Below are 17,412 nucleotides of genomic sequence, written 5' to 3'. Positions count from 1 at the left end.
AAATTTCTTCTAGTGCATGCCAATAAGAAATATTCCTTGCGATAATAATATTAACTCACTTGACCTTCCTTAGATCCTTGGAAAGGTAGGACTTCATTGTTATTTAGTCAAGCTATACATGCTGCATTATCAAATATTTATCAAATATTCCCTAGAAATATACATTTTTCTTTTTTCCTTTGTATTCCAGTGTTTTTATATTATCAGTCATCATCCAAATAAAACTACATAAAGATCCAGACTTAGTCTTTTACGATTTTCGTGCAATTTAATTTACTAGAGATTTTATGAAATTATGTTACATCCTTGGCACACTAGAATGGGCCATGGAGTAAACAAAGAAGATCAACACAGTCCTTAAGTGACCAAAACTAATGGCAATGATTATTATTTCCACCATAAATCTTGGAGTTTCAGGAATGAAAAAATATTTATTTGCAAAAGCAAAAATAAACATCTAAAGTATCACAGATGTTGTTTCCCAGGTTAACTGCAAGGATTTTATTGTATAATATGGTGACATATATCATGGGATTAGACAAGGCAGACCTTATTTTGGCATGCTTTGTTTATATTCTTTAAAGGTCCTTTCAGGAAGAGAACACCTACTTTTAAAAATAATTACATAAGCTATACTTTTCTGTGCAGGTCTCATTATTTTTGTGCTTTTTAAAGACTATCTCCTCATGTAGTGGATAAACATCAGCTATATTTCAAAAATAAAAATGCAGCTGGGATTAAATAATGGGCCTCAATGTCTGTTTTTGCTTTAGGTGGGAACTGCAAGATACATGGCCCCAGAAGTCCTAGAGTCCAGGATGAATTTGGAGAATGTGGAGTCCTTCAAGCAGACAGATGTCTACTCTATGGCGCTGGTGCTCTGGGAAATGACGTCGCGCTGCAATGCAGTGGGAGGTATGTATGGACCCCCATCCTGGTGCCGTGGCAGATGTGCCTTCAAAATGATGTTGTTTGCTTCAGACCCGATTCCAGGGTTACAGAAGAGTTAACCCCACAATGAGAGCTAGTTGAGGTCTGGCAGTACACAGAACAATTTGGAATTGTGCTGAAAAGCCTATGGTTTTAATCTGAAAGCTATGTTTGGAGCATAAAACTTTTTTATCTCCTTTCTTGAAACATAATTACTTTTCTCTCTTGACATATCTTTCCACAGATATTTAAATATCTGGCAAGCGATGAACACTAAGAATATAAGAATTATTTTTACTTATCAAATGGATATATTATTCAAAAAAGTATCTGATTTTTTTTTCTTTTGTGTGTATTTTAAGGTTTTTCAGAATTATAAAGTTCAGGAGATGAATTTGACTCAAAATTTACTTTTATGGACATGACTTGCCTTTGTTGGGCAAACAAGCAGAACGATTTGACATATTTGTTTAGGTTCTGGAAAATCTAGTGGTGAGAAATAATTGAGGAATGCTGCATTCTTCAAGGGTGCAGAGGAATGTCGTTGTTTTAGATACTATTGTCCCCTGAACTTCCTGGACATGAGCATGGCTGAGGTCTGCATTACTTTATCTTTTTTCTGACTCTCCTCTTAGTAGTTTCCATCACAGTCTTACGTCTCACCTTAGAAAGTTACACGTCCCATCATGGTTCTGGCTGTGGGAAGGCAGATCAAGCTTACTCCAATTTTATTTTTAACTATTTGTTTTGTACTCATTTAACATATGGCATAGTTGCAAAAATAGTGAAGCTAGGTAATTAATATTGGTACAATACTCTTAATTAATCTATAGAATTTATTTGAATGTCCAAGTCCCCAGTAATGTCCTTTTCTGGAACAGAATCTAATCCAAGATCCCACATTTCATTTAATGGTCATGTCTCCTTAGTCTCATTCAACTTGTGACAGGTCTAGTTTTATCTTTCATGACCCTGACACTTACAAAGAATTTAGACCAGTTATTTTACAGGTGGTCTCTCACTTTGGGTTTCTCTGATGTTTTCTTATGATTCAACTGAGATTGTGTATTTTGGGCAAGAATACCACAGAAATGACATTGTGTCCTCCTCGATTTCTCATATTGGGACACCAGATGTCAGTGTGCCTGTTCAGTTTGATCCTTGGTGAAGATGGTATCTGCCAGGTCTCTCCCCTGTAAAGTAACTATTTTTTCTATTTGTAATTAATACCTATCTCATGGGAAGGCGCCTTGACCTGTTTCTAAAGATACTAGACACCTGTATAGTCAGGATACTAGACCTGTTTCTTGTCATAATTTTGCCTGCTAATTTTAGGATCCATCAGTAGTTCTTACTTGCAACAATTGTAACTGTAATGCTTTCCTGACAGTGATTCTCTATTATTCTTATTCCTTCTACATTTATTATAGATATTCTACTATAAGGAACATCTGTTCTTTCACCACCTCCTGTTATTTATTCATTTGATTATGTATTTATAACACTATTGAGTTATAGATATTTATTTTAGTCTATGAATAGCCAATATTCTTTGTTTTGTTATTCATACTGCCACAGCTTTGGTCACTGAGCCAAACTCCCCAATATTTTGCCCAAGGTGGATTTGCTTGCCACTGTTGCTGGCTCTGATTCTTCATCCTGTTTAGCACATGCTTACCTGGTTTTCTAGGATGGGTCCAGGTCACCCCCTCGCACTGAATATCTTGCTGTGCCATCACCTAGTTCTCTGAGTCTCTGCATGGGGATGGTAATTCCTGTCTGGCTGACACTGTTATTTTCTGGTTTCCTGCCTAAGATTTCTTCCCCCACAGCACTTTCAAAAGTAACTTAGTTTTTCCTTGCACAGTGAGATTTGTATAACCAAGTTTCAGCCACAGAGAATAATTTTCTGTTTGAAAGCTTTGACAGTTCCAAAATGAATCCTTAGACTGGTGTGAGTTGTGTCAGAGATGATGCCGTTGTCACTGTCAGAATAAATTTACCTAAATTTCAGTATCTTTCCTATCCTTTGAAGCCCATTATTCTATAAACATGAGCTGGAGATTGTGTCTCTGTCTTTTGCTCTGTCAGGGCAGCCAGCTTATTAGGGCCCCATGTGAGTACCCTGCCTCCACTCTTCGCGACAACAGAGGCCCTTTCCTGTTGATATTTGCTGAGTGTGGAAGAACTCGGGCTAATGAGGAGGAATGGAGTTCACCAACTTTTATGAGATCTAAAAACAGATACAGTATAAACAGGTTTTCCCAAGGAAGGAACAGGATCTCATTTGTTCAGCTCGTCTCAGAAAACCTTTCATAACCTTTAGGGTAAGAACAGACGGCATTTGGGGAACCGGAAAGAGGCCATCCTGGTTCTCATTTTGTTTGATCTTCAGCCCACAGTCCTGTTTCCCCCATCTCTGCTCAGACTGAAAAAAACCAAAGTTATTTATCTTCACTTTGGTCCAACAGAAAGCCCTTCACTTGATTAAGTGTATGAACTTGCGTATTAAACCCTTTCTTTGAACGTCTTTTAAGAACTTTTTTTTTCCTTTTTGGCATGTCTTAAAATCTTAAAGACAGATGATTTTTTAGCCTAGTCTTAATTTCAGACTTTTCATTTATATTTAAAGAGTCCCTTGGAAGGTTCATAAAGCCTGAAGATGGACATGTTCCCTCCTAGCTGTTGGAGAAACATGTGGAAAGACAGGTCTTGCTTTCAAGAAGCATATAGTCTACTGATCAAACAGACTTTTGTTTTTTCTCCTTTTTCAAAATTTGCACAGGCAGACACATTTATTACCTTACAAGGAAAATCAATAATAAGTCCCTCTAGTTGATGTTAGGCTTTCATTTATAAGGTCTAAGACAGAGGGCAGGATGTAAAAGGGCTTTCCTTAAGCTTACACTTCTTTCCTGTGACTTGAAATACAACATATGCAATTACTACTTTTCATTGGCAGTCTCATTTCAAAAAAGGAAATGTGGAGTATACTTAACCATAGTATGAGGAATTATAGAGGGATGTTTCATTTCACAGCGTAAGGAAACTAATATTCCATCCAGTTTATTCTGAGTGGGAGAACATCTAATTGGATGAAGTAGGACAGTAAGCATCCAGAGGACAGTGTTGCAGGAGAATGTGAAATCCTAGCTTTCCTGCCTTTAAATGACTCCATTCTGTCTGAGGGTTGAGCCCAAACCCTTCACATGGGTGCCAGGCCCGCCCTCTCTTGCCTCTCTAGGCTTCTCTCCACACCGTGCTCTCATTCTGCAGTTGTTGTTATGGACGCCTCTTAGGTCTTGCCCCCAGGCTTTGTCTCATGCTGTTTACTGGGACTGGAACACTGAAATCGACTTATAAACACGCAAGTGCAGTTCGGTTATGGTTAGTGCTGCAGGAGGGTAAGGCAGAGGGCACAGAGGGCTGCCTGCCCACATCGGCTAAAGGGAGTGTAACAGTAGGGTCAGGCAGCGAGGGACAGGTCAACTCTGGAAGGAAGGGTAAGACACAGGAGTGTCCTCTTGAATTGCTTCTTTATCAGCCAGCATCGTCCTCTGTGCAGAGCAGCACAGAAAATGGGAGAAAGATACAGCACTCACAGGGAAGCCCTCACTGTCATCAGGTGAGAAAATGCAAACATGATAATACCTTCTGAAGCCAACTGGTAACAACTCTGTCAGTTAGCACAAATTTCCACCTAGGAGCTCAAAAGATGGGTTGTCGTAATTGAAGAGAGTGGTCAAAAGGGAAGGGCTTTCTAGTAGAAGTAGGTTTGGTCATGAAATAAACACAAGGGAATGATAGGTACCATGTCTTCATGGATCAGCTCATTTAATCTAACAAGGACTCTTTGAAGTATGTACTATTATTAACCCCATTTTACAGGTGAAAAAATTGAGGCTTTGGGAGTAGGAAAGTTGTGGAGCTGGGAATCAAAGCCCTGTTGTCTGACTGTAGCCCACAGGCTCTAACTTTCCTAGTACTCACTGGCCTGACCAATGGAGAACATGTTTAATAGATGGCAGGTATGATTACCATCATTATTATTATTATCATTATTATTATTACTATTATTATTGATGAGGTAGTTGGTAGTACTTTGTGTATCCTGGCCTTTGACTTGAAGCCTTTCTGAAAGTACCTGAAGTGAGGCACATTCAGTGACGGCCTGCCTCCCTTCTGAAAGATTCCAGTGATTGTCCTGTCTCCCCCCGGTCATTCTCTGTTAATAAATCCCAAGGCAACTAAATTCTGTAGCATGTTGCAGGCTCAGTGTCTTACATTATGAGATAACCTTCTTATTCTTAAATTTCTCTGAAGATGTATTCATTCGTTCACTCAACAAATATTTATTAAGTATCTATTACATGGCAGGCATTATTCAAAATGCTAAGCAAACAGTGGTAAAAAAAAAAAAAAAGAAAGAAAGAAAGAACAAACAACCTCTGTCCTCAAGGGAGAGTGAATCTAATGAAGAGCTAATATTCTGGAAAGACAGGTCATGAGCAAGTAGCTGTAGAATATCAGGGGTGGGTTATGATGATTTTAGAAAGAAAAATAAAGCAGAATTAGGGAATAGATACTGACAGAGGGTATTATTTCAGACACTTTGACCATCTGAAAGAAAACCTGAGAAAACAGGGCTTCATAGTTGTTTGAAGAGGGAGCAAGATAGCAGGAGGTGATTGGTGTGTTCCTGTTTTGCAATGAAGGAGAAAAGTCATGAAATCTCCATTCAGCAATGACAAACCCAGAGACTGGGTCTTTTACAGAGCATGCTTCTGTTTTACAAAGAAATCTCTGTCAGCGGCTTTTGGGTTGTTGGTGTTCATGCGAGTGTTTGTAGGGTGTGTGGGAGGCGGATGAAGGTGGGGTGCCTCTCAGGCCCCCCTTGGCAAATGCAGCAGGCACAGGCTTCATGTCACCCCAGCCAAAGCTGGCCCACAAGCAGACCGACTCCCCAATCCCTAGCCATTTTGGCCTCTGAATAGAAGCTGACACACAGCAGCCAGCTGAGCAAGTATTTAACAAAGACCATAAACGCAACCCAAAGAATGGCTCCTGACCATATTGTCGGCTCGCTGCAGTCTTGTGAGACAGACAAAAAGTGCAAATGAGTCAAAAAGAAAGGGAAGGAGTGGGAAGGGCGGGAAGAGGGGTGAGAGAGAAAGGACTGAAGACTACAAAAAAGGAGAAAAGAATTGAAGACTAAAAAGACTAGGATGGAAGCACTTCATTTCCCCGGATTTCAGGGCGGTATAATTTGGAGGGCAGACAAAACGCTGGGGTACTGCTTCGGGGAAAACTATCAACAACTTTGCTGCACTGTTAAGTTGGAACTACAAAGCAACAGCTGTGTAGCAGATGCTGACTTTCAGAGGAATAGCATTGCTGTGCCAGAGACTTGCCCTCTGCTGCAGAACTAGGAAGAGGGATATAAGTGTAGTTTCTCCTAAGAGCCTCTGAGAGAACTTAACGGCGCTACAAGTGCCTGTGAGTCGGGGTGGCTTCCGTCAGTGAAAACACTGGGGGGAAGGCAGGGGATGCTGGGAAGAAGAGCGAGTTATTCTCAAGCAGCGAGGTGAAGTGCTTAGGAATGATGTGTGAGGCACTCAGGGAGGGCCTGAGGTGTCCGGCCTCAGTACATCTGTCTTAGGAAGCAGCCTGTGGGTGAGACAGGGACTTGGTTTGAGTAAATAATTCTGCTGTGTGGGCATCTGCCTTGGGTTGGGTGTCCCAGACCCTGGAACCAGATTTTGAGTGTTTGTAATTTATTTGGGAAGAGATCTCAGGAAATGCCAATAAGGGAACGGGGAGGTGAGTCATGAAAGGGAAGGAAGCCAATATGTGGTGTGTGGTCAAGTGGGTCTTCACTGTGGACAACTGGAGCCTAATGCTGGTGGGGACCCTGGCTGGGGCATCAAACATATACCTCAGCGTCACACCACCCCACTGAACAGGAAGCTGAGTGTTTATCTTCTAACTCTCATCTGTCTCTGGTTGAGGGCTGCCCTGGGGCAAGTTGGGAGGGTGAACTCCCACACGCCCAGCCTGCCCCACTTGGAGTTGGGCCAGCATGCATGGGAAGTGTGAGTGTAGAAGGTTGTGTGGCCAGTGGTCCTATAGCAGTGTACAGTAGCCCCCCATTATCCACAGTTTCACTCTCCATGGTTTTAGTTACCCACGGTCAACCATGGTTCAAAAATATTAAATGGAAAATTCTAGAAATAATTCATAAGTTTTAAATTGCACTGTGTTCTGAGTAGCATGATGAAATCTTGCGTTGTCCTGCTCGGTACGTCAATCATCCTTTCGTCCATCATATCCGGACTTCATCCGGTCCCCCAATTGTTAGTCCCTTTGTAGCTGTCTCAATTATCAGATCCACTGTCTTGGTATCTCAGTACTTGTGTTCAAATTATTCTTATTTTACTTAGTAGTGCCCCGCAACGCGCAAGAGTAGTTAGTAATGCTGGCAATTCAGATCTGCCATAAAGAGAAGCTGTAAATTGCTTCCTTTAAGTGAAAAGGTGAAATTCTAGACTTAATAAGGAAAGAATAAAAATTGTATGCTGAAGTTGCTAAGATCTACAGTGAGAACAAATCGTGTGTGTGTGTGTGTGTGTGTGTGTGTGTGTGTAAACACAAACAATGGTATCTAGGTTTTCGAACATAATCCGTCTGGAAGACCGTTGGAGTTCTGAAATGTTCAAAAACCGAGGCACGGTTTCCCCATAGAAAGTAATGCAAAATGGATTAACCCGTTCCGGACCTTTAAAATCAACCCCGAAAACTGCACATTTAGCATGAATTTTACTATCTAATGACACCATAGATCCATAAAATTTATGGCATTCGTAAATCAAAATGTTCATCAACGGAGACTTTCGAAAACCGAGGTACCACTGTATATATGTTTTGGTACTTTCCATGGTTTCAGGCATCTCCTGGGGTCTTGGAACGTGTCTACCGTGGATAAGAGAGGACAACTGTACTGAGTAATGGTGGAGGGCACTGCGACTTCTCTTGTTTTGTGGATATGGGAACTGAGGCACAAAGTGTGGACATTTCTTTTCCAAGTCCTCGTATCTAGTTTATGACGTAGCTGGGGTAAACACAACTAATAATATCCCTACTTATGACGCATGTCGTTAGCACTATTTTTTTTAAGTGCTAAACTCGGTCTTACTCTCTAAACGCTTTGATTTTTTTTTTTTCCTCAGAGGTGTTTCCAAATTTTTTGACTGCTCCTCCTTATAGGTTAGCCCGGGGTACCGTTCTCCGTGCTAACCCCACGTACCCCTTAACTTGCTTTCTCTGCAGTTCTTCACAGAAGGGAGGCCTGGGCCTGGGTATCATTTGATCAGATGCACAAAGAGGAACTCTAGAAAAGACTGCATTCACTTTATTGCCAACCATGCCCTAAGCCGGTGCCTGTGGCATAACATGCAAGTCTCATTTTCCCCCACCTCCACCACCACCCATTGCACTGACTTCCCTAAACCCAGAATGGTTTAATGTCGGTAATTAACAGCAGTAATGAGAGCGCGCTCTTTGTCATCAGTGGGTTTGTTTTTGCATAGCTTGTTTGGAAATTGCAAACCATAACATCCAACAGGTCCCAGAAGTTTCCCCTTCTCGGGGTCACATGGTGGGGATGGCCTAGCTAAGGCGATGAGGGACACATTTGTTCCCAGCTGTGCTTGTTCTGTTTGGGGAAGAAAGAACTCACTGAAATGCTTGGTAGAGAGGAGAAAACAGGAAAGCCTCCTAAAAAGGCAAAGCCATTTCATCCAAGTAACAGTAATACAGTCGGCAGTTCTGAGTGCTATTCCCGGAATCCAGTGAACTTTTTGGCCTCAGTTTTCTCAGCTATAAAATGAGGTGTTGGATCACATCTCTGAAGGCTCTTCTTCGCCATTCTCTGTCTGACTCATGTGAAACCCTTAAAATATGTTAAGTAACTGGTATTCAGTTCCTCTGTCAAGATGCAACTCATATTCCTTGCAAAGCATTTAGAACAATGCGGCTCCAAGTGTCGTCTGTGGAAGGTTCTGGTCCTCAAACTGGTTGTTTCAGATGTGTGATATGATAAGGACAGAAACTGAGAGTAGTTATTTAGTAACTTCAATAGCAATTGGTGTTGCCATGACACTCAAGTGGATCCATTTTTCTTTTAATTCATTTCTACAGTATTTTACTGAGGCCTCGGTCCCCAGTGAATTGGGGGCAAAACACCTGGCCTTTTATAAAGAATACATTGAGAAGTGCTCATTTATAAACAACAAGGGAAACATTTAAGTCACTTTTAGTTCCACCATTCAACCTAAACCACTTCTGTGAAACTAGGGGTTAGGAGTGGAGAGAGATTTGCTTTTGTCTATACCAGCCTATTTAGTAATTTTTCAGTTTTAATTACATACATTTTCTAAAATAAAAATATTTGAAGAACCAATATGAAAAATAGATAGGTAGGGCTAAAAGATATGTAAGTTGGCCCCAGCAATTTCGCCAAAGTGGATTAAGCATATCAGCCTCTGGATGACTGAAACCATGGGGACAAAGTTGGAATTGAAAACCAACTTTTTGCCAGTCCTCAGCTCTGCCCAATTCCCCAGCACTGTCCGGGCTTCAATGTATGAGGTTCTGTTCTAGGAAAGACCATCGGTGCCCACCTGGCTGGCAGAGGCTTCCTGCCCTCTAACCACCTCTCCCCAGGTTCAGGCTTCCCCCTAGCTGTCTGTGGATACCTCTTTCCACGCAAAGTAAATGCCTTTGGTATTCTGAGTGACTCTGAGAAGAACTGAGGAGCAAGTAGGACATGGCCTCCAGAAAGGCATGACCTCCGTTGTAACGTCTGTCAATGGGCATCCTCCATGTCTTAATGGAGACCTGAGAATGTCATTGCCTCAATAGTCCCGCCCCGCAAAAGAGAGCAGTGCTTCCTGAGGGTGGCTTTCATGATTGCCACAATCAAATATTAAAGCTGGTGACTGAGAGGCAAATGGACACATTGTTTTACACATTTTAGGCCATGATTAAAAATAAAAGGAAATGGGTGGGAGTAGGATATTCAAGTGAGGGAGAAGACGAAAGGAGGAATTACAAAAATTCATAATAAGACAAAAAGTGAACAACTGTTTGAGAAAATATGTATTACATGAATGTGACATTTCCCTGGAGTAGAAGGTCAGCTTCAAACATGCATATCTTTAAGCCCCCATCCCCATTCCTAATCTGAACGACAACATCAGTGTTGCGGGATCGGAGTTCGTCATATTAAAATATGACACATGCTAAACTATAGCTCTGCCCAGGACATCTAACCAAGGATGGCTTTGGGGGCATATTCAAGGAAGTTTCTATAAAGAAACTGACCTTAGTTGAAACCTGAAGTCCTAGTGAAGGGTTATATCATCCTCTGTTATTTTCTTTATACCGTGGATCAGTGAAGGAAAATTACCTTTTAAAATTTTGTTTGTTTATGTTATTATTAATCTCTCTCCTCTGTCATCTTACTAAATAGCATATCTCAAACTTCTTTCATCATTGCTTCCTAAGGAGCCTTTGTAGACACTTTTTTTTTCTTAATTTCTATTCCTCATGATGTTTCCCCCCTTTGAAAAAGCATACATAACAAATTCACCATTTTAACCATTTTCCAGTGTGCAATTCACTAGCATTAAGTACCTTCACCATATTACACCACCGTCACCATTATCCATTTCCAGAACTCTCTTACCTTCCCCGACTGACACCGTGTACCCACTACATAACAATCCTCCATCTCTTCTCCCCGCAATCCTTGGCAACCACTAGTCTACTTTCTGTCTCTATGAATTAGCCTATTCTGGATACCTCATATAAGTGGAATCATACGATATTTATCTTTTTTTTTTTGGTCTGGCTTATTTCACTTAGCATAAAGTTTTCAAGGTTCATCTGTGTTGTAGCATGTATCAGAATTTCCTTCCTTTTTAGGCTGAATATCGCCATGAAATCTAACACGGTGGGTTAAATCTGTTCATGGACTGTGGACCTTCATAGGGCTGCAAACCACTGCAATCTGTAAGACTGTTTCTACCTCCCAAGAACCAGTTTTGTTCCCTTGGGACAACAGCACCCCATGAAGAATGCCTGTGTTAAAATGTCAGCTTCCTGACCTCGTTGGTCTTCCTCCCCACTCTGTCCCCAGCTGGTAGCCCAATTGCTAGCACATAAGTCCACAATCCTTTGTGGAATACTTCTCAAGCTCCTTCCAAAACCACTGCTTCCTTCTTGTCTTAATCCATTATTATTAAAAACTTGCTCTGAGTAATTAATCAAAGATATATTTCGACACTCAGTGCCTCATGATGTCAGCCAGACCTCCCAACAGGCTCGTGTCCCCTGAATGCACACACCCTCCTCAGTGGCCCTGTGTTTGCCTGCTTTCTTCACAGAAGTGAAAGATTATGAGCCACCATTTGGTTCCAAGGTGCGGGAGCATCCCTGTGTCGAAAGCATGAAGGACAATGTGTTGAGAGATCGGGGACGACCAGAAATTCCCAGCTCCTGGCTCAACCACCAGGTAAGGAGTGGCTGTTTTGAGGGGAGAGTAAGAGTCATCTGAGGTAACCTCTTAGGCAGGAGAGAATTCTGGGCTATTTGGCCTTCAATCTGAGGTCAGGTCCCTTTGTGTTCTGTGATCCTCCCAGGTTTTGTTTATAAAGAAAATTTCAATAAAGTGGGCTGACCCTGTTATTTTTAAGCTTCAAATTGGCAGGTAGGTACAACATTCAAAGAGGGCTCACGAATAATCATTTGAAGGGCATTTGTCACTTTGTCCAAACCCCCTTGGTTCCAGTTAAAATATTTTGTTTGCGGCCTCTGCCACTCACTCACCCCCATGCTTTTACATAGGGAGTTTATGTTTTGCTCCCTTCTGGGTTCCAAATGTTTTCTTCTGGGAATTTTCAGCTCTGGAAGGAAATACTTAGCAGAGAGAAATAAGCAGAGTTTGTCAGCCAGCTGGACCGACAGGCAACTGCCGTGTGCTTAGGATCATGTACAGGCCCTGTGCAGGCTGTGCTCACAGGCTGTGCTCACAGAGCTGGGAAAGAGGAGGCCACACCTCACTCTGCAATAAAAGAATAGGAAATGAGAGTGAACCAGTAGGAAATCTGTCTGTTGGGAACATCCTAAGGGCTTCTTTTTTTCTTTCCTTTCCAAGAAATGGTAGGTAAGGCCATCCATAGCAGGGCAGTAATTCTGGAGTTATAAGGAGACCTATCCAAGTTCTTTGTCTGGGGGCATTTGGATGAAGGCAGTGGTCAGAGAAAAAGAACAAAGTGATAGGTTGTGAGAGCAAGAGGACTGTCTGACCCACCCAGGAAAGAACCCTGAATGAAGCACGAGAGGGAACAGTGTGCCCCTATCTCTCTGACAGAACTGTTCTTTCTACTGTGGAAAACCTTTTATTGTCTCCTTTGGATGAATTCCCTTATCCCGTGAAGGCTTGGGCTAAGTCATAGATTTTCCTAAGGGCAAAGCAAATTCAGATAAGAAAGAGTAACAACAAGTCAGGCTCAATTGGGAAGACAGATGGAGCAGGAAGCCTGGCCTGTGGCAGTCCTGGCCTCAAGCCCCTTCCAGGACAGAACCTAATAAAGTTGGGAGAGCCTGAACTTGGCCATAGTAGCCCAGGGCTTCCCTGGGGTTTAGGGCAAAGCCTCTTTGACTCTGACAATGCAACACTGTTTTGTGTTAACTCTGAAATCGGAAGGAACTAGTGTTTCTTTCAAACTCAGTTGCCTCTGAAGCTGTATAGTTCTTGTAATGAAGCCATTATTCATGATGATAAAATTCTGGAAAGAATTTGCATAATACATTTTTTTTCTCTTAATGAGATTTGTTGCCCTATTGATTTCAAGTTAATGCTTAATATTTAATTTAATTTACTGCCTGTAATTACAGTGTCAGAATAAAATAAATGTTACTTGTGTACCAACAATAACACTCCACTCCGAACAGGGCCATCAATCAATACCGTCAATTAGGTGAATTATGCAATTAATTCAACATCATGAACTCACTCACAGAGGGTGGGGAAGGGAGGCAGAGGCTCCTAGGTGTGTTAGGAAAGTTACTAGTATGGGGAAAGTGCCAGTTTACAGGGCAGTGTTGGGATTTAGCCGTTCCATCAGGGCCACTTGTGTGAGGGGTCACCAGTGACAACGTTGAGCCTGTAATTGGCAGGAGCACACTCTGTTTCTAAGACGCTCTGTGTAACTCCTGCCTGCTTTATTTCCAAAAATGATTTGAAATGACATAAAAAAGTATTTGCAATGCAAAATAAAAATTAAGGCTGTGAGAGGACCCTTGCCACTGTCCTGGGCAGTATTTCCTGGATGGACCTTTTGAATGGGGCCATTTTGGGGTTCGGTTGAACCCTGTGAAACGGCCTAGAATCAAGCAGGCCTGACCTACAGACAGCTGTTTCATAGGGTCCAGCCTAACGTTGGAGAAGAGGGGGGCATAACAGAGGGCACCCTTGGCAGCTGCTACTGCATCACTCCACAAAATGTGTGGACTTCACAAAATAAAACCAGACTAATGCCTGGACTTCCCTCTGACTAGGGTATTCAGCCCTGTTAAAATAGAAACGTGTATATGATTCCCACTCTAAGACGCTCTGGAAAAGGCAAAACCACAGAGACAGTGGAAAGATCAGTGCTTGCCAGGGGCTCAGGGATGAGGAGGGATGAATGACCAGGGGGAGCACAGATTTTTTAGGGCAGTGAACTTATTCTGTGGGATGCTATAATGATGGCTGCATTCACGGTGCATTGGTCAAAACCCATAGTGTGCACTGTAACGTAAACTTTGGTTTCTAGTGCTGCGTCAATGTTGGTTGGTTGATTTGAACAAATATGCCACACAGATGCAAGATGTTGATGTGAGGGAGGTTGGGAGGGTTGGAGGGGGGTATGTGGAAACGCTCTGTGCTTGCCACTCAGTTTTGCTGTGAACCTAAAACTGTCCTACGCAGTAAAAGCTAAAACTGCTCTGAAAAAGGAGAAAGATATGAAATAGCATTAGGGGCACACTTCATGGGAATTTTCAGGTCTTGGGGATGCTGCTGTACCCCAGAAGTCCACTAGTGGGTCCTTGCTCCATTTCAACAGTCTATTGGGATCAAATGGCACCAGAATGAATAGGAACAGCAGGTTTCCAGGGCGGTGCACAGCCACCTGCACAGCTCCTTCCATCCACACGCAACTGGCTGGCCTCATGCAGTGAGTGCGCGGTCAGAATGTGTTAAATGCACAGGCTCTTTCTCACCTGGCCTGCACGGTGGGAACAAGGCCAGCCAACCAACCCACCCACTGATGTGGCCTCGGCATTTCTCTTCCTCTGCAGGGCATCCAGATGGTGTGTGAGACTCTGACCGAGTGCTGGGACCACGACCCCGAGGCCCGTCTCACGGCCCAGTGTGTGGCAGAGCGCTTCAGTGAGCTGGAGCACCTGGACAGACTCTCGGGGAGGAGCTGCTCCGAGGAGAAGATTCCCGAAGACGGCTCGCTAAGCACTACCAAATAGCTCCTTCGGGGCAGGCTGGGCCCAGTCCAAAGAGGCCGCCCCTGTTGCCAAAGAACAGAGGCAGCAGGAAGCTGCCCCTAAACTGATGCTTCCTGGAAAAACAGGGGTCACGCCCCTCCCTGTAAACTGTGGGCTTGAGCAGAAACAACAGTGGCAGGGAGTGGGTGACATGAAGCATTCTATGCCTTTGACATTGTCATAGGATAAGCTGTGTTAGCAGTTCCTCAGGAAATGAGATTGATTTTTACAATAGCCAATAACATTTGCACTTTATTAATGCTTGTATATAAATATGGAATAGCTATGTTTTATATATATCTATATATGTCTATATCTATATATACAGCCATACTCTGGAAAGAGACAAGGAAAAAGACCAGATATTCCCAGGAAATAGGTTTGATTGGCGAGCTCCAGAGCCGAGCACAGAAGAAGGGGTCCATGACAACATTAGCTCTTGACAATCACACACGGGACGGTTCTCTGTCGACACAAGGGGGGACTGTGCATTACGAGAGAGGCTCCATGTCTCAAGCCCGCTACGACCACGTTCCACTTGCTTGTGCAAAATAGTTCCCTGTGTGTGGGTCCTCGTCTGGCCGTGGAGCTACTTAGAGTCACGCTGTTTAGGGACCAGATCCTGGGGTGCTTGTGTGCACTTGTTTCTCCTGCGCTGTTCACTTGAGCTTCAACCCCCACATCTGGTTTATGAACCACCTTCCTCAACCAGCTCAGAAACTTTGCTCCATCTATAATAGTTTAAATGTCTTGAGCCCCATTTTTACCTGTACAGGCTACAGAAAAATCAGAAGGACAAATGTCCTCATCCATGAAATTGCCACACCTTCTACTAATAAAATAGTCATATATATTAATTCCCCCCCCCCATATCTATGTTACTATTGACCACTCCCAGCCCTCTCCCTTTCCTTAAAGGGAACAGATCTCTTCTCCAGGATTCACCGTGTTTCATTTTTCACCACCCTTGGTTTGAGTCTGTATTTCTATGCAACACCAGTGGGTTCCATCTCCTGGGCTCCTGAATGCTCACGTGTATTTTGGCCTAGTGGAAAGGATTTGAGCTGCACGATATGGCCACAATCAGGAGTTTCGGAACAAGTGTTTTGCTTGGCCAGTGCGGCGTTTGACAAAATTGAGCCACTTTTTAAATATTTGGAGACTTTACCAAAAAAAAAGAAAAAATCTGGATCCTCAAGTGAGAATAGATAGCAGATGGTTTCCAGTTTTCTCCCGTTCACATCATTCACTAAATGAAGTTGTGGACACACTTACAAAGCTGCTTCACTTCTTGATATAAACATTTGCATTTTCTGCCTACCCCCACCCCAGTCTGGGAATTAAACCTGCCGCTAACCAAAGTCCTTTGTAAGGAATGTGCACTCAAGCAGTCATCCTCGGGCTGTATAATATTTTTTTTTTTTTTTATTGGAGAATATTGGGGAACAGTGTGCAACCCTGTTCAGAGCTCACGCTCCAACCAACTGAGCCATTCGGGTGCTCTGGGCTATAGATTTTGATTCACTCCCTCTACTGGCCCTGATGGTAAGATTTGAGGTTGGCCTTTTTTTTTTTTTTTTTTTTTTTTTGGACTAAAGGAGATCTCCTGTAAGAGGTCCCGGTTAACAGAGGTTTATTTTGTCTGTTTATTCAGAGCTTTCCCCTCTGTATTAGGGAGGGGAGCCCTTTACTCCAAGAAGCTTTCATCGTGGCTACCAGTCTGTCCACCATAACTACCCTTCCCAACCCTCACAGAATGTGCTAGTGAGGGTTTGAGTGTGGGACACAAGAACCCCATTCACAGTTAGGAAATCTGTGTCCACGTGGATAAGAAGAAAGAATGAGCTTTAAGACTCCACAAGAAACTTGTTAATTCACAGACAAGTGTTAATGCTGCAAATAATGTCTTTTTACAAAATGTTTTCGAAGCTACTTAATTTCAACCAAATAGGAATATTAGAGAGGGACTAGCAGTGAGCACATCAGCTCTGTTTTGATTTTGGAAGGTCTCTGTTCATTGGGGTTTTAGCAGTTTGGGATGAGGTGGAACTCTTAGGCACCCTACTCAGTGGTCGTGGGCTGAGGGTGTTAAGGACGCGTTCGCTGCAAAACCATGGAAGTGCCCAGATACTCCGTGCATTTGAAAGCTGCTTGATGCCGTCCCAATAGCTGTTGCCCATTGACCTCTAGTGGTGAATTGCTAGAATACTGGTCCATTACTGGGATCTTCCAAGATTCAAGAGTTTTATCATTTCTGGGTCATCATCAGCATAAACTGGAATGTAGTGTCAGATGATACTGTGGCCTGTTTTGTTTATGTTTTGTTTTTTTTTCTTATTCAAGAAAAAGACCAAGGAATAATAACATTCTGTAGTTCCTAAAAATACTGACTTTTTCTTTTTACTACTATACATAAAAGGAAAGTTTTATTCTTTTATGGAACACTTCAGCCATACTCATGTATTAAAATAGGAATGTGAATGCTATATACTCTTTTTATATCAAATGTCTCAAGCACTTATTTTCATACTGTGCCTCATTCGTCTTTTATATAAATAAAATGTTTATGAGATTGAATAAAGCAAAAATACTCAGGTCAGCTTCTTGCTTCTTGTTCCTATTCATAATAGCTAAGCCTATGAGCCTCACTTAGTTATTTTGCAGTTTATACAGAAAAATATCACAAGACAAATCCTCTCTAGCTTTCCCATATTCATCGTCTTGTTCAACTGACAGTCTCAGGTCCCTTTTTTAAACAAAAGCATTCACAGTAGTTTAATAATAGAAGATGAGCAGATGCTACTGATGGCCTGCCCCTTATCCCAAGGCAAGGCAAGGCTCCTGGCTGCCCATTCCTCTCACCCCAGCACCCTGGACGCT

General features: G+C 42.5%; 1 protein-coding gene across 1 annotated transcript in view; it reads left to right on the top strand.

Annotated features, from left to right (window-relative positions):
* Positions 1-17,131, top strand: part of TGFBR2 (transforming growth factor beta receptor 2) — an 83,290-nt gene extending 66,159 nt beyond the window's left edge. Inside the window, exons 5-7 of the mRNA XM_019745289.2 lie at positions 774-915; positions 11,376-11,503; positions 14,335-17,131. Of these exons, the coding sequence (XP_019600848.2) occupies positions 774-915; positions 11,376-11,503; positions 14,335-14,514 (450 nt within the window). The 3' untranslated portion in view covers positions 14,515-17,131. The remainder of the gene's footprint in view (positions 1-773; positions 916-11,375; positions 11,504-14,334) is intronic.
* Positions 17,132-17,412: the final 281 nt, after the last annotated feature.

The sequence above is a fragment of the Rhinolophus sinicus genome, linkage group LG10 (assembly GCF_036562045.2).
Source record: "Rhinolophus sinicus isolate RSC01 linkage group LG10, ASM3656204v1, whole genome shotgun sequence".
In the NCBI taxonomy this organism is placed as follows: Eukaryota; Metazoa; Chordata; class Mammalia; order Chiroptera; family Rhinolophidae; genus Rhinolophus; species Rhinolophus sinicus.
Note: the sequence above shows the minus strand (reverse complement) of the source record. Positions and strands in the feature narration are given on the sequence as shown.